We start from the raw sequence: 27,890 nt of genomic DNA, 5'->3' as shown, positions 1-27,890 counted from the left end.
ATTGAAATTTACTTAGGATCTCTGCACACTTTGGAGAGGTGTGTGACCAGTCGGAAACACCAGTAAGACCTCTCACTCAAACCCGTCATTTTTTTTGTCTTATGTTGCACCTATCCCAAATTTTCCAAGAATATTCTCATGTTAACTGAATTTATCCAGAGCATTTTTAGATTTAGTTATCAACAGAAATTGTAAAATGCCCATAAAATGAACAGTGTAATGTTTGGATTCAGTCTTATCTTAGGTGAACTGTTGTGTCATCGCCTTCAGTCTAATAACTTTCCCATAATCTCCAAACGGTTCCCTTTTAATTGCCACCATGGTTATGCATATGCTCTCCATATTTATTCGGTAGGAAACATTTCAATTTAGCCCTATCCACATAACCCTTTACACTCGTTGTAAATGTGCCTAAGGACACGTGTGTCTTCTGTGCTTTGCTCACCGTGTGTACTGCTCACCACCACCACGGAGTCCGATCCATCGAATCGAACGCTCCCAATCACAGACAACTCTGTATCAGCCCAGTACAAACGCTGGTTGAAATAATCGATGGCAAGTCCTGTGACATAAAACATATTAGTCACTCTATATGAGCTGTGGTAAAGTGCAGCAATCTTAGCTTCTGACAGGTGCTGCATTCTATCAAAATGCATCACTCGACACTAAAAGAAACAGGATATTGATTAGTACAGATATGATATGTAGAAAATAAATCTACATATTTCCTGCTTAGGGGTACTTCCTGAAGGTATTGTTATATGTCACATGACCAGAAGTTCGAGAGCACCTACCACTGGGTCTCCTGAGGTTCTTCTCCACTAAGATTCTCCTCATAGACCCATCCATGGCAGCCTCCTCGATGTGGGAGTGGTCTCCTACCACTGTCCAGTACATCATCCTAGAGGAATTACAGGAAGTAAGTAAAGGAATAATAGATAATTATCGCAGGTAATAAGGACAGGGCAGAGGATCAGGCATAATTTGTTGTATATCTGCCCAAAGAGAAAATATAGTTACAAAATTGGCAATCTGATATGTGGTTGTTTTACCTAGCAACTTTAGTTGATTGCACTAATTGTCAATTGATAAGAACATCTGCTAGATGACTAAAATGTAATTAATGTAAGGATTAATCTTACCCTCGAGCTGGGTTAACAGTGATAGAGTAAGGCTCCCCGGCGATGTCTGTGATGAGACGAGAGCAGTTTTGCCCTGCCAGCTGGCCCACGTTGATGGAATATCTGAGCCTCCTCCAGTGGGCGTTGTAGTAGCTGAACCAATGCATCCTGGAGTGGTCTGTCCAGTAGATGTTGCCAGTCACCCAATCTGCAGATATATCCCTGGGCCTTCTGAAGTCAGGACACTGGAGAAGAAGAATGTGTTTACATGTTTACTGACATGACTTTCATACTCTTACCTGGATGTTGACTTACAAGCTGAAAGCATGTAGACAGACACACACACACACATTCTCTCTCTACCTTTCTCTCGCTCTCTCTGTCAAAATACAATACATGACCAAAAGTATGTGACCACCAGCTCGTCAAACATCTCATTCCAAAAACATGGGCATTAATATAGAGTTGGTCCCCCCTTTGCTGCTATAACAGCCTCCACTCTTCAGGGAAGGCTTTCCACCAGCTGTTGGAATATTGCTGCAGGGGACTTGCTTCCATTCAGCCACAAGAACATTAGTGATGTTGGGCACGGATGTTGGGCAATTAGGCCTGGCTCGCAGCCGGATTTCCAATTCCTCCCAAAGTTGTTTGATGGGGTAGAGGTCAGGGCTCTGTGCAGGTCAGTCAAGTTCTTCTACAATGATCTCGACAAACCATTTATTTATGGACCTTGCTTTGTCCACAAGGGCGTTGTCATGCTGAAACAAGAAAGAGCCTTCCCCATTCTGGGGAACTTGGAAGCACACAATCATCTAGATTGTCATAGTGTGCTGTAGCGTTAAGATGTCCCCTCACTGGAACTAAGGGTCCTAGCCCGAACCATGAAGAACAGTCCCAGACCATTATTCCTCATGCACCAAACTTTACAGTTAGCACTGTGCATTTGGGCAGGTAGTGTTCTCCTGGCGTCCGCCAAACCCAGATTCATCCGTCAGACTGCCAGATGGTGAAGCGTGATTCATCACTCCCGAAAACACGTTTCCACTGAGTCCAAAGGAGGCGATCTTTACACCCCTCCAGCTGACGCTTGGCATTGCGCATGGTGATCTTAGGCTTATGTGTGGCTGCTCGGCCATGGAAACCCATTTCACGAAGCTCCCAACGAACAATTACTGTGCTGACGTTGGTTCCATTGGCAGTTGGAACTCGGTAGTGAGTGTTGCAACCGAGGACAGATGATTCTTACACACTACGTGCTTCAGCACTCACCGGTCCCGTTCTGTGAGCTTGTGTGGCCGTTGTTGCCCCTAGAGTTTTCCACTTCACAATAACAGCACTTACAGTTGACTGGGGCAGCTCTCGGAGGACAGAAATTTAACGAACTGACTTGTTAGAAAAGTGGCATCCTATGACAGTGCCACGTTGAAAGTCACTAAGCTCTTCAGTAAGACCATTCCACTGACAAATGCTTGTCTATGGAGATTGCATGGCTGTGTGCTTGATTTTATACACCGGTCATCAATGGGCGTGGCTGAAATAGCCAAATCCGCTCATTTGAAGGGGTGTCCACATACTTTTGTATATATAGTGTAATTTCAGTTCAAGTGTCAGTGCTACAGTGCTCTTTGTAGTCACACAGCTCCTGTGTTCTGTCCCCTTCACTCCCTTTCCCAGGGCTCAAATCAAACCAATTAATGTCAGAGATATTGAGTGGCTGTTAGGTCCTCTTCTATTCTGGTCTCAAAGGCAGAGCAGTTAAGTAGTATAGAGACCCTCTGAGGAAATTGTCTCGCTTTGCTACACTCATGGCTGTCATATGAGTGTGTGGAACTTGGAATTGCTACCATCAAAACGAATTTGATATATTCAAGGCTGCACAAATAACAAAGAATTTCAGATATTTTCTGTGAGGTATTTCCAAAATGTTTTAATATCAAATGGACATTTATTTTGTCACATGTGCCGAATACAAGTAGACCTTACCGTGAGATGCTTACTTACAAGCCCTTAACTCTATTTCTCTAACTGTGTGGTTGGTTAAGAAAATATTCACTAAATAAACTCAAGTTAAAAAAATTAAGAAAAAGTAACAAGAAAATTACATAACAATAACGAGGCTATATACAGGGGGTAGTGGTACCAAATTAATGTGCTGGGTTACAGGTCAGTCGAGGTAATTTGTAAAGTGATTATGCATAGATAATAAACAGTGAGTAGCAGCAGTCTAAAAACAAGCAGGAGCCTTCTGGTCCGAGACTTGGCGCTCCGGTACCGATTGCGGTGCGGTAGAAGAGAGAACAGTCTCTGACTTGGGTGACTGGAATGGCAGGAAGCTTGGCCCCAGTGATGTACTGGGCCGTACGCACTACCCTCTGTAGTGCCTTACGGTCAAGCCTCGAAGCGAGCATAAAAGGCATTTAGCTCGTCTGGTAGACTTCCGTCACTGGGCAGCTCGCAGCTGGGTTACCCTTTGTAGTCCATAATAGATTTCAAGCCCTGCCACATCCCACGAGCGTCAGTTCCGGTGTTGTAGGATTCAATCATAGTCCTGTATTGATGCTTTTCTTGTTTTATGGCTCATCTGAGGGCATAGTGGAATTTCTAAAAAGTGTCTGGATTAGTGTCCCGCTCCTTGAAAGCGGCAGCTTTAGCTTTGTGCGGATGTTGCCTGTAATCCATGGCTTCTGGTTTGGATATGTACGTATGTTCACTGTGGTGGATGACGTAGTTGATGCACTTATTGATGAAGCCAGTGACTGAGGTGGTATACTCCTTAATGCCATTGGATGAATCCCGGAACATATTGCAGTCTATGCTAGCAAAACAATCCTGTAGCGTAGTATCCGCGTCATCTGACCACTTCCGTATAGAGCAAGTCACTGATACTACCTGCTTTAGTTTTTGCTTGTAAGCAGGAATCAAGAGGATATAATTATGGACAGATTTGCCAAATGGAAGGCGAGGGAGACCTTTGTATGCGTCTCTGTGTGTGGAGTAAAAGTGGTCTAGAGTTGTTTTTCCTCTGGTTGCACATGTGACATGCTGGTAGAAATGAGGTATAAAGGATTTAAGTTTGCCTGCATGAAAGTCCCCAGCCACTAGGGGGCGCCGCTTCAGGAGGAGCATTTTCTTGTTTGCTTATGGCCTTATACATCTCGTTGAGTGCGGTCTTAGTGCCATCATCGGTTTGTGGTGGTACGTAGATGGATACGAATAATATACAGTAGATGATAACTTTATTGGAAGATAGTGTGGTATACAGTTTAACATGAGGTATTCTACCTCAGGCGAGCAATACCTCGAGACTTCTTAATATTTGACATCGCGCACAAGCAGTTATTGACAAATAGACACACACCCCCGCCCATTGTCTTACCAGACGTAGCTGCTCTGTCATGCAAATGTACAGATAAGCCAGCCAAAATGAGTTACAAACAATGCGAAAAAACAAACAAAATAGCACAGTTGTTTAGGAGCCCGTAAAACAGCAGCCATCACAGATTACTTATCAATAATGGAGTAAAGTAACACATTTTTAAATTTTTTTTATTGGGTAATATTATTAGTTACTTGTCAACTAACATGTGTTACTTTCAGAATCTCTGTTTCTGATCCGATCTTGACTTCCCCATTTAGTTTTCGAGCAAGCGGAGAAAGGCTGTTTGGAGAAATGTCAGTGCCTCCATAAAAATGTAAAGAGGGCACTCCTGTGATAGCAAAGCCCATAATGGGTTTACCTGTCTAGTGGCAACTATGCTCTCTATGCATCTCTATGGGTCTGTGTAACCTTTGTGCGGTCTTTAACCTGAACTGGTGGCTCGAGAGAGAGATTCTTAATGAAAAGATAGGAAATCTTTACGGATGTTTGGCTTAAAGTACAGTATATATGCCTAGTTAAGCAGCTCATATGATAGGGCAGCACTTGTAGACTAGCACAGGAAAGGTTTGCATGGCTTCCACATATTGTGTCAGCATCCAAGGGATGGCCGACTCAGGTCTACTGGCCGTCTCTCTCGGGGGTAAATCCTTGTGTCCCCTGGCATACTGGCCTTTTCTATGAAGTTTTTTCTGCTGGTTACTTGAATTATATTTTAATACTATAGAATTTGTATGCATTCACAAATGTCGACTGCACGATCATTTTGGGGTTTTATGTCATGTTTTTATTTTGTGTGTCTGTCTCAACAGTATTTCTGTCTCAGTTCTGTGCAAAGTGTTTTCAAATCTCAGGCTATTGGATATATTTCCATCTCAAGCAAACTCATGGATAGACTAACCTGTTCCCCCGCACATTGACTCTGTACCGGTACCCCCTGTATATAGCCCCCACATTGACTCTGTACTGGTATCTCCTGTACATAGCCTCCACATTGACTCTGTACCGGTACCCCCTGTATATAGCCTCCACATTGACTCTGTACCGGTACCCCCTGTATATAGCCTCCACATTGACTCTGTACTGGTACCCCCTGTATATAGCCTCCACAATGACTCTGTACCGGTACCCCCTGTATATAGCCTCCACATTGACTCTGTACCGGTACCCCCTGTATATAGCCTCCACATTGACTCTGTACCGGTACCCCCTGTATATAGCCTCCACATTGACTCTGTACCGGTACCCCCTGTATATAGCCTCCACATTGACTCTGTACCGGTACCCCCTGTATATAGCCTCGCTACTGTTATTTTACTGCTGCTCTTTAACTTATCTATTTATTACTTAACACTTATTTTTCTTAAAACTGCATTGTTGGTTAAGGGCTTGAAAGTAAGCAATTCACTGTACGGTCTACACTTGTTGTAATCGGCGCATGTGACAAATACAATTTGACATGACTTGATTAGTCTTAACTTGTTTAAAGTACTTACAACGTAAAAATATTGATTTCACCTTCCTACAGCAGAGCTATTTGAAAGCCACTGATATCAATCAATTTCAGACGTGCTATAATTGTACTCAAGAGGAATATTAATCTTAATATGAAGGTGGGGGTCTCTGGTGGAGACACTGATAGACTGACTTGTTATACCTCTGTTACTATTAATGGCACTACATTATGTTTGTCCTCCATTTATGCGCCAAATGATAAATCCTTTTTTGAAGACCTGAAGCTTAAATTGTTAGACTTCCCAGACTCAGTGACCATCCTTGGAGGAGATTTTAACTTGACTCTAGATCCTACAATTAATACCACCAGTGATATCCTCTTGGCACTCCGGGCACCTTCCAATTATATTAAGACCTTTTTAGATGACTTGAACATTGTGGATGCCTGGCGCCTAACAAATCCTAGTACTAGAGATGATCTTATTTTCTGCCCCATCATCAGACTTTCTCACAAATTGATTGTCTTCACCTCCCCTGTTTCTCTGAAATGTACATCCCCATGCAGAGATTTGAACTATGCTGCTATCTGACCATTCTCCATTATTGATGTATTCTGAGATTTCTCCAGGATGCACAGGTTAAGAAATGGCAGTAGGGAATTCTTAAACAAAATTTTGAATGGCATTAATGATTTCTTACAGGTTAATGCACAACCAGGGGTAGGCCCCCATACATTATGGAAAGTAACATTTACAACGGAGAATAAGATGGTGACCAGTTCTAGGGATGAATTTATTCATTTGAAAGCGAGACAGAATGACTAGGAGAATGCGGATAGACCGAGTAGGCACTTGGCAATGAAACTGACGCAAACTGAACATTTGTCATCTATTGATGTCATTAGGAACAATAACGGTGAACTTTGTACCCCTCCCTCCCAAATGAATCATATTTTCTATTCCAATCTGTATACTTCTGAGTTTCCTAAAGACTCTAGGAAGATGTTGTCCTTTTAAATTCCTAGGAACTTCCTTCCCCTTCTCTTAAAAACCTCTTAAGGATCGGACCCTTTTTTAAATTTTCGCCTAAAATGACATGTCCAAATCTAACTGCCTGTAGCTCAGGACCTGAAGCAAGGATATTGCATATTCTTGAAACCATTTGAAAGGCAACACTTTGAAGTTTGGAAATGTGAAATTAATGTAGGAGAATATAACACATTCGATCTGGTAAAAGATAATACAAAGAAAGAAACATGCGTTTTCAAAAAATGTTTTGTTCCATCATCTTTGAAATGCAACAGAAAGGCCATGATATCACTTACGAGTCTAGGCGTAATATGCATTTTGGCCACTAGAAAGCAGCAGTGTGTGTGCAAAGTTTTAGACTGATCCAATGAATCATTGCATTACTGTTCAAAATGTTGTATCAAGTCTGCCCAAATGTGCCGAATTGGTCAATTGATACATTTTCAAGTACATAGAGTACATAGTACTATAGAGAACATACAAACATTATATGGTAATACAAATTTAAGTTTACACACACCCAGGAATGTCATAAATTATGGATAATTAGCTTCCCTACAGAAATGACACTCACCACACATTTAGATGGGATGGGTGGAGGGGCAGACACAGCGGGCGTTTAAACTGTATATACCAGTTCCTACATTTGAATATAACAATTTATTTTATCAAACAAAACTATGCAACATTTTATCTATGGGACCCCAAGATGACAAATCAGAGCAAGATTACTGAATGTAAGTACATTATTTACCTTCAGAGGTGAATGTATCAAACCAGTTGCGTGATAAACGTTTTGTTGTTGTTATGCACTCTCCTCAAACATTATCAGGGTATTTCGTCACTGCAATAGCTATGGTAATTAGCAGTGCAGTGCAGTGATATTAACAATAATTTAAGCTTTCTGCCCATATAAGACATGTCTATCCTTTGAAAGGTTCTTGTTACTTACAACGTCATGCTAATCACAGCACGAGGGGGGGGGGGGGGGGTGCGATCCCGTAGAGGTTAATCAAGTCAGTCTATTAGATGCCCTCATCTCCTTGGCAGGACTGAAGACGGCCTTGGATTCAATGTCAAAATCCAAGTCATCCCTCCTGAATTATTGTTGGCTGTGTGGGATTTAGTTGGATCTGTATTTCGAGACTCAATCAACCACTCGCTGGAGATTGGGACATTCCATAGGAACCAAAAGAACAGCAATTATTTCCTTGCTATTGAAAGGTGTCAAGGACCCACTTGAATGTCCAAGCTACAGGCCCCTTTCAATTTGAAATGCGATTTTAAACTCTTTGTGAAGGTCTTGTCAAAAAGACTAGAGACCTGCATATCATCATTGGTTAATTCTGACCAATCAGGATTCATAAAGAGTCGGTTGGCCTCAGACAACATATACTGCCTATTCCATATTACAGACTCCGCCGCCTCTCAATCACAAGCTTACGCTGTCCTCTCATTAGATACAGATAAGGTGTTTGACCGTGTGGAATAGGCTGTTTTGGAACATGTTGGCTTCGGGTCATCATTAATTATATTGAACAAAAATAAAAACAGAACATGTAAAGTGCTAACACCATGTTTCATGAGCTGAAATAAAAGATCCCAGAAATGTTCCAGACGCACAAAAAGCTTATTTCTCTTAAATGTTGTGCACAAATCTGTTTACATCCCTGTTAGTGAGCATTTCTCCTTTGCCAAGAAAATCAATTCACATGACAGGTGTGGCATATCAAGAAGCTGAATAAAACAGCATGATCATTATACGGGTGCACCTTGCGCTGGGGACAATAAGAGACCATTATAAAACGTGCAGTGTTGTCACAGAAAACAATGCCACAGATCACCCGGACAGTAATTCTGTCTGTAATAAAACTCATTCTGATTGGCTGAGCCTGGCTCCCCAGTGGGTGGGCCTATGCCCTCCTAGCCCCACCCATGGCTGTGCCCCTGCCCAGTCAAGTGAAGTCCATAGATTAGGGCCTAATGGATTTATTTCACTTGATCGATTTCTTATATGAACTGTAACTCAGTAAAATCATTGAAATTGTTGTGCTTGTATTTTTTTCCAGTATAATATGGCAAGCACCTTATACACAGGCCCCACTCCCAGTGTCCAGACTGGCCATTCCACTGCTCCAGAGATGCACATGGCAGTGTTGTTCTCTGAGCCTATTTCCACTTAAATTAGAACTGCTAGCCCATTTTGCAAAATATGAACATTTAGCCTATTACGATCAAAGAGACCGTCCACCATATCTCCCTGCATGCTGATGATATCTTACTCTATTTGTCCGATGTCTCTAATTCTACAGTGCATTCGGAAAGAATTCTGACCCTCTGACTTTTTCCACATTTTGCTACATTACAGCCTTTTTCTAAAATTGATTACAATTTTTTCCCACATCAATCTACACACAATGAAAAAGCAAACCGGTTTTTAGAAATGTGTGCAAATTTATGAAAAATAAACACAGAAATACCTTATTTACATGAGTATTCAGACCATTTGATATGTGATTCGAAATTGAGCTCAGGTGCATCCTGTTTGCATTGATCATTCTTGAGATGTTTCTACATCTTGATTGGTGTCCACCTATGGTCAATGCTATTGATTGTACATGATTTGGAAAGGCACACACCTGTCTATACAGTGCCTTGCAAAAGTATTCATTACACAGATCTGGTGGAACCAATTACCTTCAGAAGTCACGTAATTATGTTAAATAAAGTAAACCTGTGTGCAATCTAAGTGTCACATGATCTGAGTATATACAGTTGAAATCGGAAGTTTACATACACCTTCGACAAATACATTTAAACTCAGTTTTTCATAATTCCTGATGTTTAATTCTAGTAAATATGTCCTGTCTTAGGTCAGTTAGGATCACCACTTTATTTTAAGAATGTGAAATGACAGAATAATAGTAGAGAGAATTATTTATTTCAGCTTTCATTTCTTTCATCCCATTCCCATTGTCAGAAGTTTACATACAGTCAATTAGTATTTGGTAGCATTGCCTTTAATTTTTTTAAACTTGGGTCAAACATTTCGGGTAGCCTTCCACAAGCTTCCCACAATAAGTTGGGTGAATTTTGGCCCATTCCTCCTGACAGAGCTGGTGTAACTGAGTCAGGTTTGTAGGCCTCCTTGCTCGCACACGCTTTTTCAGTTCTGACCACACATTTTCTATAGGATTGAGGTCAGGGCTTTGTGATGGCCACTCCAATACCTTGACTTTGTTGTCCTTAAGCCATTTTGTCACAACTTTGAAAGTATGCTTGGGGTCATTGTCCATTTGGAAGACCCACTTGCGACCAAGCATTAACTTCCTGACTGTCTTTAGAAGTTGCTTCAATATAGCCTCATCATTTTTCTGCCACATGATGCCATCTATTTTGTGAAGTGCACCAGTCCCTCCTGCAGCAAAGCACCCCCACAACATGATGCTACCACCTCGTGCTTCATGGTTGGGATAGTGTTCCTCGGCTTGCAAGCCTCCCCCTTTTTCATCCAAACATAAGGATGGTCATTATGGTCCAACAGTTCTATTTTTGTTTCATTAGAACAGAGGATATTTCTCCAAAAAGTATGGTCTTTGTCCCCATGTGCAGTTGCAAACCGTAGTCTGGGATTTTAATGGTGGTTTTGGAGCAGTGGCTTCTTCCTTGCTGAGCGGCCTGTCAGGTTATGTCGATATAGGACTCGTTTTACTGTGGATATAGATACTTTTTTCCTCCAGCATCTTCACAAGGTCCTTTGCTGTTGTTCTGGGATTGATTTGCACTTTTTGCACCAAAGTACATTCATCTCTAGGAGACAGAACGCGTCTCCTTCCTGAGCAGTATGACGGCTGCATGGTCCAATGGTGTTTATACTTGCGTACGATTGTTTGTACAGTTGAACGTGGTTCCTTCAGGCATATGGAAATTGCTCCCAAGGATGAACCAGACTTGTGGAGATCTACAATTTTTTTTCTGAGGTCTCGGGTGATTTCTTTTGATTTCCCATGATGTCAAGCAAAGAGGCACTGAGTTTGAAGGTAGGCCTCGAAAATACATCCACAGGTACACCTACAATTGTCTCATATTATGTCAATTAGAAGAAGAAGTTTCTAAAGCCATGACATCATTTTCTGGAATTTTCCATGCAGTTTAAAGGCACAGTCAACTTCGTGTATGTCAACTTCTGACCCACTGGAATTGTGATACAGTGAATTGTAAGTGATATAATCTGTCTATAAACAATTTTGGAAAAATAAATTGTATCATGCACAAAGTAGATGTCCCAACCGACTTGCCAAAAATATAGGTTGTTAATAAGAAATTTGTGGAGTGGTTGAAAAATGAGTTTTAATGACTCCAACATAAGTGTATGTAAACTTCCGACTTCAACTGTATACACCTGTTCTAAAAGGCCCCAGAGTCACCACCAAGATAGCAGCACTATGAAGACCAAGGAGCTCTCCAAACAAGTCAGGGACAAAGTTATGGAGAAGTACAAATCAGGGTTGGGGTATAAAAATCGCATTAACTTTGAACATCCCATGGAGCACCATTATATCCTTTATTAAAAAATGGAAATAATATGGCACCACAACAAACCTGCCAAGAGAGGGCCGCCCACCAAAACTCACAGACCAGGCAAGGAGGGCATTAATCAGAGAGGCAACAAAGAGACAGAAGATAACCCTGAAGGAGCTGCAAAGCTGCACAGCGGAGATTGGAATATCTGTCCATAGGACCACTTAAAGTTGTACACTCCACGGAGCTGGGCTTTATGGAAGAGTGGCCAGAAGAAAGCCATTGCTTAAAGTAACAAATAAGCAAACATGTTTGGTATTTCCTAAAAGGCATGTGGGAGACTCCCCAAACATATGAAAGAAGGTACTCTGGTTAGATGAGACTAAAATTGTGCTTTATGGCCATCAAGGAAAACGCTACGTCTGGCGCAAACCCATCACCTCCCATCACCACGAGAACAACATCCCCACAGTGAAGCATGACGGTGGCAGTATCATGCTGTGGGGATGTTTTCATCAGCAGGGACTGGGAAACTGGTCAGAATTGAAGGAATGATGGATGTCGCTAAATACAGGAAAATACTTGAGGGAAACCTGTTTCAGTCTTCCAGAGCTTTGAGACTGGGACAGAGATTCACCTTCCATCAGGACAATGACCCTAAGCATACTGCTACAGCAACACTTGAGTGGTTTAAGGGGAAACATTTAAATGTCTTGGAATGGCCTCGTCAAAGCCCAGACCTCAATCCAATTGAGAATCTCTGGTATAACTTAAAGATTGCTGTACACCAGCAGAATTCATCCAACTTGAAGGAGCTGGAGCAGTTTTGCCTTGACGAATGGGCAAAAATCCCAGTGGCTAGATGTGCCAAGCTTATAGAGACTTACCAAGAAGCTTGCAGCTGTAATTGCTGCAAAAGGTGGCTCTACAAAGTATTGACTTTGGGGGGGGGATGAATAGTTATGCACTCTCAAGTTCTCTGTTTTTATTTCTTGTTTGTTTCACAATAACAAATATTTTGCAGCTTCAAAGTGGTAGGCATGTTGTGTCAATAAAATGATACAATCCCCCTCCCCGCAAAATCAATTTTAATTCAAGGTTGTAAGGCAACAAAATAGGAAAAATGTCAAGGGGGTGAATACTTTCTCAAGCCACTGTATAACGTCCCACAGTGGACAGTGCTTGTCAGAGCAAAAACCAAGCCATGAGGTCGAAGGAATTGTCTGTAGAGCTCCAAGACAGGATTGTTTCAAGGCACATATCTGGGGAAGGGTACCAAAAAAATGTCTGCAGCATTGAAGGCCCCCATGAACACAGTGGCCTCCATCATTCCTAAATGAAAGAAGTTTGGAACCACCAAGATTATTCTTAGAGCTGGCCGCCTGGCCAAACTGAGTAATCGGGGGAGAAGGGCCTTGGTCAGGGAGGGGACCAAGAACCCAATGGTCACTCTGATAAAGCTCCAGAATTCCTCTGCAGCATTCCACCAATCAGGCCTTTATGGTAGAGTGGCCAGATGGAAGCCAATCCTCAGTAAAAGGGACATGACAGCCTGCTTGGAGTTTGCCAAAAGGCACCATAAGACTATCAGACCATGAGAAACAAGATTCTCTGGTCTGATGAAACCAAGATTGAACTTGTCACTTCTGAAGGAAACCTGGCACCATCCTTACAGTGAAGCATGGTGATGGCAGCATGATGCTGCGGAAACGTTTTTTTCAGCGTCAAGGTCTGAGAGACTATTCAGGATCGAGGCAAAGATGAACGGGGCGAAGTACAGAGAGATCTTTGGTGAAAACCTGCTCCAGAGTGCTCAGGACCTCAGACTGGGGCAAAGGTTCACCTTTCAACAGGACAACAACCCTAAGCACACAGCCAAGAAATTGCAGGAGTAGCTTTGGGACAAGTCTCTGAATGTCCTTGAGTGGCCCAGATGTGCCAAGCTTGCAGTGTCATACCCAAGAAGACTCAAGACTGTAATTGCTGCCAAAGGTGCTTCAACAAATACTGATTAAAGGGCCTGAATACTCATGTGATATTTCAGTTTTCAATTTTTTATCAATTTGCAAAAATTTCTAAAAACCTGTTTTTGCTTTGTCATTATAGGGTATTGTGTGTAGATTGATGAGGAATAAAAACTATTTAATCAATTTTAGAATAACGCTGATACGTAACAATGTGGAGAAAGTCAAGGGGTCTGAATTATTTCCGAATGCACTGTATATCACACATACTTGACCTCTATAAAATAATTTGGCTCCTTCTCTGGCTATAAAATGATCTAAATGCCTCTAACCCCACAGCCAAACAAGTCACATTACCCTTTTTACCTATCACTTTAGAAAATAAGGGATTTACATAACTGGGCATTTCAATTCGATCCAATTTGAAAGTCATGGTTCATGAGAATTTCAGTGCAACATTGGAGAAAATTAAGATCTAAGTACAGTAGATGGTCTCCACTTCATGTTACTCTTTAAGAAAGAGTTTTGCTTACTCAACTGAATGTACTGCCCAGTATTAATTCACTTCCTCCCCCAACTTCACTCTTTAAGGACATAGGTATGCACTACTTGACCAAAAGTAAGTGCACACCTGCTCGTCGAACATCTAATTCCAAAATCATTGGCATTAATTTGGAGTTGGTCCCCCCTTTGCTGCTATAACAGCCTCCACTCTTCTGGGAAGGCTTTCCACTAGATGTTGGAACATTGCTGAAGGGACTTGCTTCCATTCAGCCACAAGAGCATTAGTGAGGTCAGGCACTGATGTTGGACAATTAGGCCTGGCTCGCAGTCGACATTCCAATTCATCCCAAAGGTTTTCGATTGGGTTGAGGTAAGAGCTTTGTGCAGGCCAGCCAAGTTCTTCCACACTGATCTCGACAAACCATTTCTGTATGGATCTCGCTTTGAGCACGAGGGCATTGTCATGCTGAAATAGGAAAGGGCCTTCCCCAAACTGTTGCCGCAAAGTTTGAAGCACAGAATCGTCTAGTATGTCATTGTATGCTGAAGTGTTAAGATTTCCCCTCACTGGAACTAAGGGGCCTAGCCCAAACCTTGAAAAACAGCCCCAGACCATTATTCCTCCTCCACCAAACTTTACAGTTGGCACTGTGCATTCTGGCAGGTAGCATTCTCCTGGCATCCTCCAAACCCAGATTCGTCCGTCAGACTGCCAGATGGTGAAGCACGATTCATCACTCCAGAGAATGCATTTCCACTGCTCCAGAGTCTACTGGCGACGAGCTTCACACCACTCCAGCCGACGCTTGGCATTGCGCATGGTGATCTTAGGCTTTTGTGCAGCTGCTCGGCCATGCAAACCCATTTCATGAGGGTCCTGACAAACAGTTATTGCGCTGACGTTGGTTCCGGAGGCAGTTGGAACTCGGTAGTGAGTTTTGCAACCGAAGACAGACCATTTTTGCACGCTACGCACTTCAGTACTCGGCGGTCCCATTCTGTGAGCTTGTGTGGCCTACCAGTTTGTGGCTGAGCCGTTGTTGCTCCTAGACATTTCCGTTTCACAATAACAGCACTTACAGTTGACCGGGACAGCTCTAACAGGGCAAAAAAATTGACTGACTAGTTGGAAAGATGGCATCCTATGAAGGTGTCACGTTTAAAGTCACTGAGCTCTTCTGTAAGACTATTCTAGTGCCAAAGTTTGTGTACAGAGATTGCATGGCTGTGGGCTCGATTTTATACATCTGTCAGTAATGGAAATAGCCAAATCCACTCATTTGAAGAGGAGTCCACATACTTATTTTTCGAATAGGAAACGTCCTAGAATTAGTCTCTCCACTTTGCAAAGCCCCAAAAAATGTTGAAGGGCTCGCTCTACCCAACATCAAACTCTAATATTAGGCATTTCAGCTGTCACTGAGTATTTGGCTTGAAGTGCCTTTGTGGAAAATAGAGGAGGCCAAGTCTCACCCAATTAGAATTCAGGACCTTCCTTCTTCTGCGATAAATCAAAATACTGCCTCATCTTTTATGGGATCTATTGCTAAAAACACAGACTGTTTTGGTACCAAATGAATAATTATCTGGGCACAACTTCTAATTTTCATGAGATATCTCCTATTTGCAATAACACTTTTCTTTTATCAGGCTCTATGCCCTTTAACTTCCCTCCTTCCAAGGTAATCATGTTTTGAAGGATATCTTCAACCTGTAAGGGTTTCGTTCAAGATCGGAAAAAGTAATATTTTTTTTTATACATTTTTATTTTTTTTTAAATCTCAGACTCCATACAGTGTTGAAAACCTACAGGACCAAAAACCAGGGTACCACTCTTTATTGAACTAATTGATGCAATAAATGTACCCAATCTGAGGTGGGCAATTATATGCATGAGGTTTTGGAGCTGTGTACCAGTGAAGAAGACTCTTTGGGTTCATGTTAATATTTTAAATGTTATTCAACAAGGCAGGAATGTACCTACAAGGCCCATCCCTCCTCTTGCTTGGTTGTAACCCTAGCATTTCGCTATCTTATCAACAGAGGCCGATTGTTCTGGCTGCAATAACAGCTGGCAAAAAAAACATTCTAACATGCTGACCACACCGCTCGCGTCGCATGCCCTCGCGTTGCAAAATAAATGTACACATACATGTTACTCAATCATTGCACCCATACTGCTTGTGCACGCCAAGAAGCGCCTGCGTTGCCAAGTGCTAAAATAGAAGTCAGTTCTATTTGTGATGCTGAACGCGGTGCAAGTCCTGCCTCTCCCGTCTCCTTATTGGTTTATAGAAGCAGATACCCACGTGCCTTCTCCTCATTGATAATACCCACGTGGGTGATCGAAATATGAACTGAGGTCGGTCGGTCAGTCATCATGGTAATACTATGAAAGTTAGATGCCAATCGCCATATAAAGTCCAAAGAAGAAAAAGCCTGAAGGGAGGAGAGATGACTAGAAACGGTTGACTTTGGAATAGAGGACCTTGTGCATTTCAGGTTAAAAAAATAACTCAACATTTATATCCCAAGACAAATTAGCTAGCAACAGCAAGCTAGCTAAATAGGACAAATTAGCTAGCAACTGCAAGCCAGATAGCTATATTGCCATAAATGTTTAATGTTTTTTGACCTGTCCCCAAATAAATATAATTGGTTCAAAGTTTGTTTTGATATTTCAACCTGCGTGTCGTGATCGCGTATGGTGTGGTCTGGGCATGGTGTAAGGAATTGGTTTGAACTGGGTATTGCCCTTTGCAGATTTTGGTTGCTTATGTATTTGGACATTACACAGCTGGAAAGAGCCACTGTCAGACTGTGTGGGTCCAAGCCCGAAACTCTGGTCAATTGGTCACATGCTATGTCCCACTTGCAAGAGCTAATTTAACAACGATGTTTGGTCTTGCGGATGGGAGATAGCATTGTCCTTCTCTGTCTTTTTAAACCATTTGTTTTCCTATGTGGCTCTGGGTTGGTAGCCTTTGAGAATAACGTTTGAATAGACTGATTGAATTTGGAACCACTGAAACATTTGTCTTGAATCGGTTTGTTCTTTTTCATTCTGAGTTTTTTACATCTTGTTTGTTTGTTTTCCTCCTGGACATATTAGTATGTATTGTATCTTGAAACCGTAATTGTCTAGGGCATGCAAGAAAAACAAAATGGAGAAATTAGTGATCAAACCTGAGTTAGTAAGTAGCCTATCTTTGATAGAACATGAACGGCTCACCTTGCTCCTTCCGACTGTCAAACAAACTGCGAGATTTTGGGATTTCTTTTCGTGAAAGTATAATGAGTAATATGATGCATTACTTTCCACACAAAGTAATATATTACCTTTTCAAGTAACTAATCCCAACACTGTTAATATGTAACAGATTAATATGTTAATTCCAACCCCAAAAATGTATAGAGGTGCTGACTGAGGGGAAACTGTATAAATAATAAAGAAAGCCACACACTAAATGATGCTCCCAACAATTTAACGGTTACAGCCAAATTGTTGGGAGCATATTTAGAGTGTGATTTAACAGATAAAATACACAACATTCAGATACAGTAATAACAATTATTACATTAAGTAATAACCCAAACACCTCTAGCCCACTCAAACCCTTTACTTACTATGATTCCGCTATTTGACTTGTTGGGAGCATGTTTAGAGTGTATACGGTCTAATATACCTCGGCTTTCAGCCAATCAGCATTCAGGACTTGAACCACCCAGTTTATAATAAGTAATAACCCTCCACCTCTAGCCCAGTCAAACCCTTTACTTACTATGATTCCGCTATTTGACTTGGTGAGACTTCTGTCTACGATGTCTTTGTAAAACATTCCACCAGGGTTAAACTGTGTGGCCCAGACAAACTTGTGTCGGTGAAAGAGAGCGTCCATCCCAATGATTTTAGCATTGTCCTCGATGCGAGCATGCAGCTTCTGTCCGTGGCTCTGCTTAAACGGATAGACAAAACTTCGGATTTCAGTGTCATTAGCAACGTAGAGCACTTGATCCTCTGGTCCTGCCCGTCGAGTTCATTAAGGTAGAAGAAAAAAACACAAAGGAAATAATATAAATGAAAAGAGTGTACCTTCCAGGTTACAATACAATAAGCATATTCCACGTAGCTTCTACACAACTAGCATATTACAACCAAAACCGATCGTAGCAATCAGAATAATTGTGATGCATAATTGTTCAAGCCTAATTTAGTCGAATTTTGATGTGATGTGTGAATATCAAATTGTCATGCGCTTGATTATGTACTGTATGTGTAATCAAAATAGTAATGGTAAGCTCTTACCTTTGGTTATACATTCACCATCGATTTCTTTAAAGTTACGGTCACATGTGCATTTGAAGGATCCTTTGGTATTGGTGCAGTAGTGAGAACACATGCCAAACTGAAGGCATTCATTGATCTCTGAGAAATAGATAAAGAATAAAGGGTTATAATCCTCATAAAGCCGTAAATGATTAAAAGAGGTTCCGTCACAACTCTGTCTGAGCTCTGTCCTTGAATATAAAAGAGATAACCTCTTAGGAGTAGTACGAATTCTATCTTTGACAGTTCATATCTAAAACCAGCTCAACACATTTATCAAAAAGAAAGAACAGGCAGAGGAGATATGCTACACATTGCCATTGTCCAGTGGTCAGGAGCTATCAGAGCTTTTCTGCCGTGATAACGACAGACTTGACGCGATGGCGCATGTACCGTAAAGTGGGCCCTTCTTGCCGTCTGCTCTCTATTTGAATGGCAACTTAACAGTTCAAACTCTTAGCGGCAAATGAATGCAAAATAAAAACCACGAGACGGAGAAGATAAAAAGGCGGCGCCACCGCTGTACTGTACCTTCACACTGCCTCGTCGTCTGGCTCCTCTGAAAGCCAGCCTTGCACTGACAGAGGGAATCGGTTCCTGTATCATTGCAGAATGCGTCATCTCCACATAGACCCACTCTCTCTCCACATACCCCTTCCTTGGGAACCACTGTATAACATATGGACATCACAATAACGCATCACATATGGTGTAACTTGGATGCTGTTTGTGCACTCTTAGAAAAAAGGGTTCCAAAAGGGTTCTTCGGCTGTCCCCATAGAAGAACCTTTATTGGTTCCAGGTAAAAACCATTTTTGGTTTCTACATGGAACCCAAAAGGGTTCTATCTGGCACCAATAAGGGTTCTTCAAAAGGGTTCTCCTATGGGGACCCTTTCATATATTTTTCTCTCTAAGAGTGTGCATTGATTAATAAACTGAAAGTTTAACATGGTGATTTGAATAATAAAAACATCCATTAGCACGGTCAGTACACCACTTTTCTCTCTCATTCAGCTTTTGTAAATAGAGTACTCTACGTGCTGGGAATAAACATGCCCTGAGTGCACAGATGTTGTAAGAGCTGACAGTGCCCAAAATGCATGATTTTATGCATTTCAGTTATGTTTTTAGTTCCGAATGTTTGATCCAGGAGAGAGCATTTATTTGGAAGATTATGTCGGACTTATCCTGCCTTCCTTCCTTCCTTACTTATACAATATTTCTTGGGAGTAGTGAGACTGAACCTGAACCTGAACTGAACTGAGACAGATAGAGAGACAGACAGACATAGAGAGAGAGACAGATATATACAGAGGGGGAGAGACAGAGACAGATACAGAAAGCGAGGGAGAGAGAGAGAGCGAGGGAGAAAGCGAGGGAGAGAGAGAGAGCGAGGGAGAAAGCGAGGGAGAGAGAGAGCGAGGGAGAGAGAGAGTGAGAGAGAGCGAGGGAGAGAGTGCGAGAGAGCGAGGGAGAGAGTGCGAGAGAGCGAGAGTGAGAGCGAGGGAGAGAGTGCGAGAGAGAGCGAGGGAGAGAGTGCGAGAGAGAGCGAGGGAGAGAGTGCGAGGGAGAGAGAGCGAGGGAGAGAGCGAGGGAGAGAGCGAGGGAGAGAGCGAGGGAGAGAGCGAGGAGAAAGCGAGGAGAGAGCGAGCGCGAGAGAGCGAGGAGAGTGAGCGTGCGAGAGAGCGAGGGAGAGTGAGCGTGCGAGGGAGAGTGAGCGTGCGAGAGAGAGCGAGGGAGAGTGAGCGTGCGAGAGAGAGTGAGGGAGAGTGAGCGTGCGAGAGAGAGCGAGGGAGAGTGAGCGTGCGAGAGAGCGCGAGAGTGAGCGTGCAAGAGAGCGCGAGAGTGAGCGTGCGAGAGAGCGCGAGAGTGAGCGTGCGAGAGTGAGCGTGCGAGAGTGAGCGTGCGAGAGAGCGTGAGCGTGCGAGAGAGAGTGAGCGTGCGAGAGAGCGCGAGAGAGCAAGAGAGTGAACGCGAGAGAGAGAGAGAGTGAACGCGAGAGAGAGAGAGAGTGAGCGCGAGAGAGAGTGAGCGCGAGAGCGTGAGCGCAAGAGAGAGTGAGCGCGAGAGAGTGAACGAGCGCGAGAGAGTGAGCGAGCGTGAGAGAGCAGGAGCGAGCGCGACCGCGAGAGAGCAGGAGCGAGCGCGACCGCGAGAGAGCAGGAGCGAGCGCGAGAGAGCAGGAGCGAGCTCGAGAGAGCAGGAGCGAGCGAGAGAGAGCAGGAGCGAGCGAGAGCAGGAGCGAGCGAGAGAGAGCAGGAGCGAGCGAGAGCACGAGAGCAGGAGCGAGAGCGAGCGAGCAGGAGCGAGCAGGAGCGAGAGCGAGCGAGAGCGAGCGAGAGCGAGCGAGCAGTAGCGAGAGCGAGCGAGCAGTAGCGAGAGCAGAAGAGAGAGAGCAGAAGAGAGAGAGCAGAAGAGAGAGAGCAGAAGAGAGAGAGTGAGAGAGAGCAAGCGCGATAAAGCGAAAGAGAGAGACAAAGACAGAGAGTGAGATCGATATGGAGGGAGGGATATTTTGAAAGAGAGATAGAGAGACAAAGGTCAACATCGAAGAGCGAGAGACTTTAGAAGCCACGTACCACCTTTACAGTGGAGTTCATCCGAGCCCCCGTCTCCACAGTCATCGAAGAGGTCACACTGCAGCTCCTGCGCGACACAGCGATGGTTACTGCAGGTGAACTCCACCTTACCACAGGGCCTTGGGGTCCGCATCATGTCTTCTGATCCAGGATACAGGACAAGCCAGGGGAGAAGGAGAATGTAACAGCCATGGGGCCAAAGATAGAACAGGCACGTTTCAACACCATAGCGAGGCTATTGCTATCTCCAGCTTTCATTTTTTACACCAACAATGATGGACGTGTGTGTATGTGTGTGTGTGTGTACAGGACTCCCCTGTAAAATAGATATTGGTCTTAATGAGACTCCCTGCAAAAATAAAGGTGAAATAAAACATGCATACAAAACCGAGGAGCTTTGTGATTCTGTGTTCTTTGTGATCATCTTGAATGATTAACCTCTTGGAACTCTAGGGGCAGTATTTAATTTTTGGATAAAAAAATATATTTTAAACAAGATATTTTGTCACGAAAAGATGCTCAACTATGCATATAATTGACAGCTTTGGAAAGAAAACACTCTGACATTTCCAAAACTGCAAAGATATTATCTGTGAGTGCCACAGAACTGATGCTACAGGCGAAACCAAGATGAAACTTCAAACAGGAAATGAGCGACATTTTTGAAGCGCTGTTTTCCAATGTCTCCTTATATGGCTGAGAATGCGCAAGGAGAGAGCCTACAATTTCTGCCGTTTCCCCAAGGTGTCTGCAGCATTGTGACGTATTTGTAGGCATATCATTGGAAGATTGACCATAAGTGACCATATTTACCAGGTGTCCGCCCAGTGTCCTGCGTCGAAATTGGTGCGTAAACTTCAGCTGCAAGTATTTTTCCATGTGAGAAAGCAGACTTCCACGAACGATATATCAATGAAGAGATATGTGAAAAACACCTTGAGGATTGATTCTAAACAACGTTTGCCATGTTTCAGTCGATATTATGGAGTTAATTTGGAAAAAAGTTTGGTGTTTTGGTGACTGAATCTTCGGGTTTTTTTTGGTAGCCAAACGTGATGTACAAAACGGAGCGATTTCCCCTACACAAAGAATCTTTCAGGAAAAACTGAACATTTGCTATCTAACTGAGAGTCTCCTCATTGAAAACATCCGAAGTTCTTCAAAGGTAAATGATTTTATTTGAATGCTTTTCTTGTTTTTGTGAAAATGTTGCTGGCTGAATTCTAGGCTTATCGCTATGCTAGCTATCAATACTCTTACACAAATGCTTGTTTAGCTATGGTTGAAAAACAAATTTTGAAAATCTGAGATGACAGTGTTGTTAACAAAAGTCTAAGCTTGAGAGCAAATATATTTATTTCATTTCATTTGCGATTTTCATGAATAGTTAACGTTGCGTTATGCTAATGAGCTTGAGGCTATAAATAGGATCCCGGATCCGGGATTGCTCGTCGCATGAAGTTAAGTTCAAAAGTTAGCAGACACGATTGGACTCACCACAATCGTCTTCATCGGAGTTGTCCCCACAGTCGTCGATTCCGTTGCATACCTGCTCCGAGCGCAGACACACCCTGTCGTTCCGACAGCGGTAGGGTCTGCTTGGTGGACACGGCAGTTTAGCACACATGTCAGAGTCTTCATCAGAGTTATCTCCACAGTCATCCTCTCCATCACACACCCAGATGTAAAGCTTACACAGTGTGTTGGTACAGATAAACTCATCCGCAAGGCAAGAGTGGGCTGCTGCAAGAGAAACAATAAAGTAGGAAACAAACATTTTTCCACCTAAATCTGATTTTTCACCAAAATAGTTTCAACAAAAATATGATTTTTGAACTAAATATGATTTGTCCCCAAAATATGATTGCTCACCTAAATATGTTTAAAAAAATAAAAAATAAGATTTTTCCCCATGTAGCCAGGCCTATACTTGGGAGAGTAATACTCAATACATCAGAGGTGGGACCAAGTTTATTTGAATCACAAGCAAATCACAAGGTCCAAGTCTCAAGTCGAGTCCCAAATTGAACTGTAAAAAAAAAATACACAGACAGTACCAGTCAAAAGTTTGGACACACCTACTCATTTCAGGATTCGTCTTCATTTTTTACTATTTTCTACATGGTAGAATAATAGTGAAGACATCAAAACTATGAAATAAGACATATGGAATCATGTAGTGACCAAAAAAAGTGTTAAACAAATCAAAATATATTTGAGATTCTTAAAAAAAAACACCCTTTGCCTTGATGACCACTTTGCACATTCTTGGCATTCTCTCAACCAGCTTCACCTGTAATGTTTTTCCAACAGTCTTGAAGGAGTCCCCACATATGCTGAGCACTTGTTGGCTGCTTTTCCTTCACTCTGCGGTCCAACTCATCACAAACCATCTCAATTTGGTTTGAGGTCAGGTGATTTTGGAGGCCAGGTCATCTGATGCAGCACTCCATTACTCTCCTTCTTGGTCAAATAGCCCTTACATAGCTTGGAGGTGTGTTGGGTCATTGTCCTGTTGAAAAACAAATGATAGTCCCACTAAGCGCAAACCAGATGGGATGTCGTATCGCTGCAGAATGCTGTGGTAGCCATGCTGGTTAAGTGTGCCTTGAATTCTAAATAAATCACAGACAGTGTCACCAGCAGAACACACACACACCATCACACCTCCTCCTCCATGCGTCACAGTGGGAACCACACATGTGGAGATCATTCTACTCTGCGTTTCACAATGACACAGTGGTTGGAACCAAAAATCTCAAATTTGGACTCAGACTAAAGGACAGATTTCCACCGGTCCAATGTCCATTGCTTGTGTTTCTTGGCCCAAGCAAGTTCTTATTATTGGTGTCCTTCAGTAGTGGTTTCTTTGCAGCAATTCGACCATGAAGGCCTGATTCACGTAGTCTCCTCTGAACAGCTGATGTTGAGATGTGTCTGTTACTTGAACTCTGTGAAGCATTTATTTGGGCTGCAATCTGAGGTGCAGTTAACTCTAGTGCACTTATCCTCTGCAGCAGAGGTAACTCTGGGTCTTCCTTTCCTGTGGCGGTCCTCATAGCACTTCCAAAAATGAACTTTTAAACAAGGCACACCTGTTAATTGAAATGCATTCCAGGTGACTACCTCATGAAGACGGTTGCCAAGAGTGTGCTGAGCTGTCATCAAGGCAAAGGGGGGCTTACTTTGAAGAATCTCAAATATAAAATATATTTTGATTTGTTTAACACTTTTTTGTAACTGCATGTTTCCATGTGTGTTGATGTCTTCACTACTATTCTACAATGTAGAAAATAGCAAAAAATAAAGAAAAACCTTGAATAAGTAGGTGTGTCCAAACTTTTGACTGGAACTGTATACATCTGTTCACTAGCTCACCCAACCTGTGTTGATTGACCGTTTGCCGGTCCAATCAGTGTGCAGTGTGTGTGTTACACCAGCCAATCTGTTACATGTTCATTTTGCAAGTGCAATGCTGCGACTACTGTGACTGTGTGGAAATTATTGCACTGAGACTCTGCCTCAAAATGACTGACAAACCTGGCCAGATAATTTAGTCATCAGTCTCTCGTCAAAGTCAAGTCCCGAGTCTTGAGGCTCCAAGTCGAAGTCAAGTCTCGAGTTATTTTCTATCAAGTCGAGTCTCAAGTCATGAAATTATGTTCTGTGACTTGAAGCCGCAACAGGTTGAACTTGAATGCTTTTCTGAGAAGATGAGGGAACAGCTGTTTCTCTTTATATTAATTAATACCCACTTTCTACTCGCCTCTCCCATCCAGTGTTGTAAAGTAGTACTTTAAATTATTTTTTCTTAAGTCGTGTTTGGGGGTATCTGTACTTAACTTTTTATATGTTAGACATCATGTACTTTAACTCCACTACATTCTTAAAGAAAATAATGTACTTTTTAAACCATACATGTTCTCTGACACCAAAAATACTAATGTTGAATGCTTAGCAGCACAGGAAAATGGAAAATTTATGCACTTATCAAGAAAAGAAAAGAAAAAAACATCCCTGGTCATCCCTATTACCTCTGAACTGGCAGATTCACTAAACACAAGTGCTTTGCTGGTCAATGATGTCCGAGTGTTGGAGTGTGCCCCTGGCTTTCCGTACATTAAAAAAAGAAAAAAAGAAACGCGTGCTGCCTGGTTTGCTTTAATATAAAGTATCTGAAATTATTTAGACTTTTACTTTTGATACTTACGTATATTTGAGCAATTACATTTATTTTGATACTTAAGTATATTTAAAACCAAATTACTTATAGAATTTTGCTCAATTAACATTTTTTCTTGAGTCATTTTCTATTACGGTATCTTTACTTTTACTCAAGTACTGTATGACAATTGGGTACTTTTTCCAACACTGTACCACTGTACCCATCAACATGTCCTCACAACTGAAGAGAGACAGCAATGGACACATTCTTTCTTACATAATACTGACTGAGTGAATAATACAACACACATGTTGTAAAGCACATTGGGTGTGTGTGTGTGTGTGTGTGTTCTAGGCTCACCCTGGACACAGTTATGCTCATCACTGTGATCCACACAGTCAGGCAGGGCATCACAGTGCCAGCGGCTGGGGATGCAGTGAGCTCTGTTCAGACACAGGAACTCATCCTCCCTGCACTCCCTCACACAGTCTACCTGTCGGCACAACACACACACACACACACACATCAAAAACAACAAACACATACACCCCTGTCCGCTACCAAGCCACTGCCAGGTCTCAAAATGGCTTGTCCAAGTCTTAACATTACATTATGATGTACGCGAAGCAGAAGAAGAAACAGGAGAAGAAGATTTTGTCCATTGTCATTTTCAGATGATATGTGAATTATATATATTTTTTTACAAAACATGACAGAAGGATGTGTTATAAACTGTGAGTTATAGGTTGAATGGATCAACATGCCCCCTGGCGCAAAATACTTGGCCTTTGGTGAGATTGCTTTAATATATAATGCATGAGTCTAGGATGACGTCGCTCTCTCCAGGGGACTCTGTTGGCTGTGGAGAAAGACCTTATTAAAGGAGAGGTAAGCTTCCACTGTACGGAGGTGACTCTGAACTAAGCATGGTTTTAATTACACCGAGATCCTACGGGACCCTGATGTTTGGAGGGAACAGGCAAACATTACCACACTACTTGTATCCAGGTAACTTGAGAGATAAGGTTATTGATTGCCAAGAGCAATCTTTACATTTTACACAGATGAGTCGTGCTGGCAATCATACAACAACATTTCAGGGGGATTTCCCATGAAAATATGGGCCAAGATAATTAGGACACATTCCCACATGTCGATGACCTTATGAACAAATGCCATACATTAAAGGACAACAGACATGAAAGGTATCCTGGATCATCGCACAGATGAGGCTCAGCGGCTACTATCGGGGACTGCAATCAGGGCTTCATCAGAGAGCACCCACCTCATCAGATCCATCGGGGCAGTCTCGCTGGCCGTCACACCTCAGGCGGGCCGACACACAGCCTCCCCCGACACACTCATACTCACTCAGGGCGCAGGACGGAAGGACCGCTGAAACAGATAACATAGCACTTTTATTCCAAATGACTTGACAGGACAGTGAGTGCACACATTTGTATGATGTGTAGTTATTGAACCCACGACCTTGACGTTGCTAGCGCCACGTTCTTACTGACTGATCCACGCAGGACCACTCTAGACAAAAAGGATCTGACGACATAGACCATCCCCATTAAACCGGGGGCTGAAAATACTTCGACTGGCCACGACACCACCTGGTATACAAGTGCAACACAATGGCTGCAGATCCAGAAACAGAGCTGCTTCAGAGGTTCCATTCTGAGTGCTATTCCTAGCGTGTTTTGGAGCACTTTGGACCCATCAGAGCAATTCAGTCTCGCTCCCATTTGGACTCACTGGGAGAGAAGGTGGAAAAGCTTTTTCATGCATGTCACGGTGTGGCCCTTCCAATTGGAGGCATTTACAGTGCAAGTGCAGCCACAGCTGTCCACAGGTACTCTCCATATGAATATATAAAGAAAAGTACTCAGCTAAAATATTAAAAACAAGTTATTATGAGAGAGAGAGAGAGAGAGAGAAAGAGAGAGAAAGAAAGAGAAAGCGAGAGAAAGAGAGAGAGAGAGAGAAAGCGAGAGAAAGAGAGAGAGAGAGAGAAAGCGAGAGAAAGAACGAGAGTGAAAGAAAGCGAGAGAGAGAACGAGAGAGAGAATGAGCGAGAGAATGAGAGAACGAGAGAGAGAGAGAACGAGAGAGAGAATGAAAACGAGAACGAGAGAGAGAGAGAATGAGAGAGAGAGAAGAGAGAACGAGAGAGAGAATGAGCGAGAGAACGAGAGAGAGAACGAGAGAGAAGAGAACGAGAGAGAGAACGAGAAGAGAGAGAACGAGAGAGAGAGAGAACGAGAGAGAGAGAGCGAGAGAGAACGAACGAGAGAAGAGAAAGCGAGAGAGAGAGCGAAAGCGAGAAGAAAGCGAGAGAAAGCGAGAGAGAAGAGAGAGAAAGCGAGAGAGAGAGAGAGAAAGCGAGAGAGAGAGCGAGAGAGCGAACGAGAGAGAGAGAGAACGAGAGAGAGAACGAGAGAGAGAAGAGCGAGAAAGAGAGAAGAGAAACGAGAGAGAGAGAACGAGAGAGAGAGAGAGAGAGAAACGAGAAGCGAGAGAGAGAGAAAGCGAGAGAGAGAACGACGAGAGAGAAGCGAGAAGAGAGAGAGAGAACGAGAGAGAAACGAGAGAGAAGCGAGAGAAACGAGAGAGAGAGAGAACGAGAGAGAGAATGGCGAGAGAAACGAGAGAGAGACGAGAGAGAAGAGAGAAGAGAGAGAGAGAAGAGAGAAGAGAGAGAGAAACGAAGAGAAAACGAGAGAGAGAGAGACGAGAGAGAGAAAAGAGAAGAGAGAGAGAGAACGAGAGAAGAGAAGAGAGAACGAGAGAGAGAGAGAAGCGAGAAGAGAGAGAGAGAACGAGAGAGACGAGAGAGAACGAG

At 42.8% G+C, this 27,890-nt stretch overlaps 1 protein-coding gene across 1 annotated transcript in view; it reads right to left on the bottom strand.

Annotated features, from left to right (window-relative positions):
• LOC135541673 (low-density lipoprotein receptor-related protein 1B-like) overlaps positions 1–27,890 on the bottom strand; it is a 130,175-nt gene that overhangs the window by 19,592 nt on the left and 82,693 nt on the right. The window contains exons 62-71 of the mRNA XM_064967996.1: positions 26,328–26,437; positions 25,403–25,535; positions 22,375–22,620; positions 20,881–21,018; positions 18,828–18,965; positions 18,276–18,395; positions 17,752–17,993; positions 1,143–1,366; positions 795–901; positions 446–562 (exon numbers count right to left, since the gene is read on the bottom strand). Coding sequence (XP_064824068.1) covers positions 446–562; positions 795–901; positions 1,143–1,366; positions 17,752–17,993; positions 18,276–18,395; positions 18,828–18,965; positions 20,881–21,018; positions 22,375–22,620; positions 25,403–25,535; positions 26,328–26,437 — 1,575 coding nt within the window. The remainder of the gene's footprint in view (positions 1–445; positions 563–794; positions 902–1,142; positions 1,367–17,751; positions 17,994–18,275; positions 18,396–18,827; positions 18,966–20,880; positions 21,019–22,374; positions 22,621–25,402; positions 25,536–26,327; positions 26,438–27,890) is intronic.

Source organism: Oncorhynchus masou, chromosome 6 (genome assembly GCF_036934945.1).
Source record: "Oncorhynchus masou masou isolate Uvic2021 chromosome 6, UVic_Omas_1.1, whole genome shotgun sequence".
NCBI classification, from domain to species: domain Eukaryota; kingdom Metazoa; phylum Chordata; class Actinopteri; order Salmoniformes; family Salmonidae; genus Oncorhynchus; species Oncorhynchus masou.
Note: the sequence above shows the minus strand (reverse complement) of the source record. Positions and strands in the feature narration are given on the sequence as shown.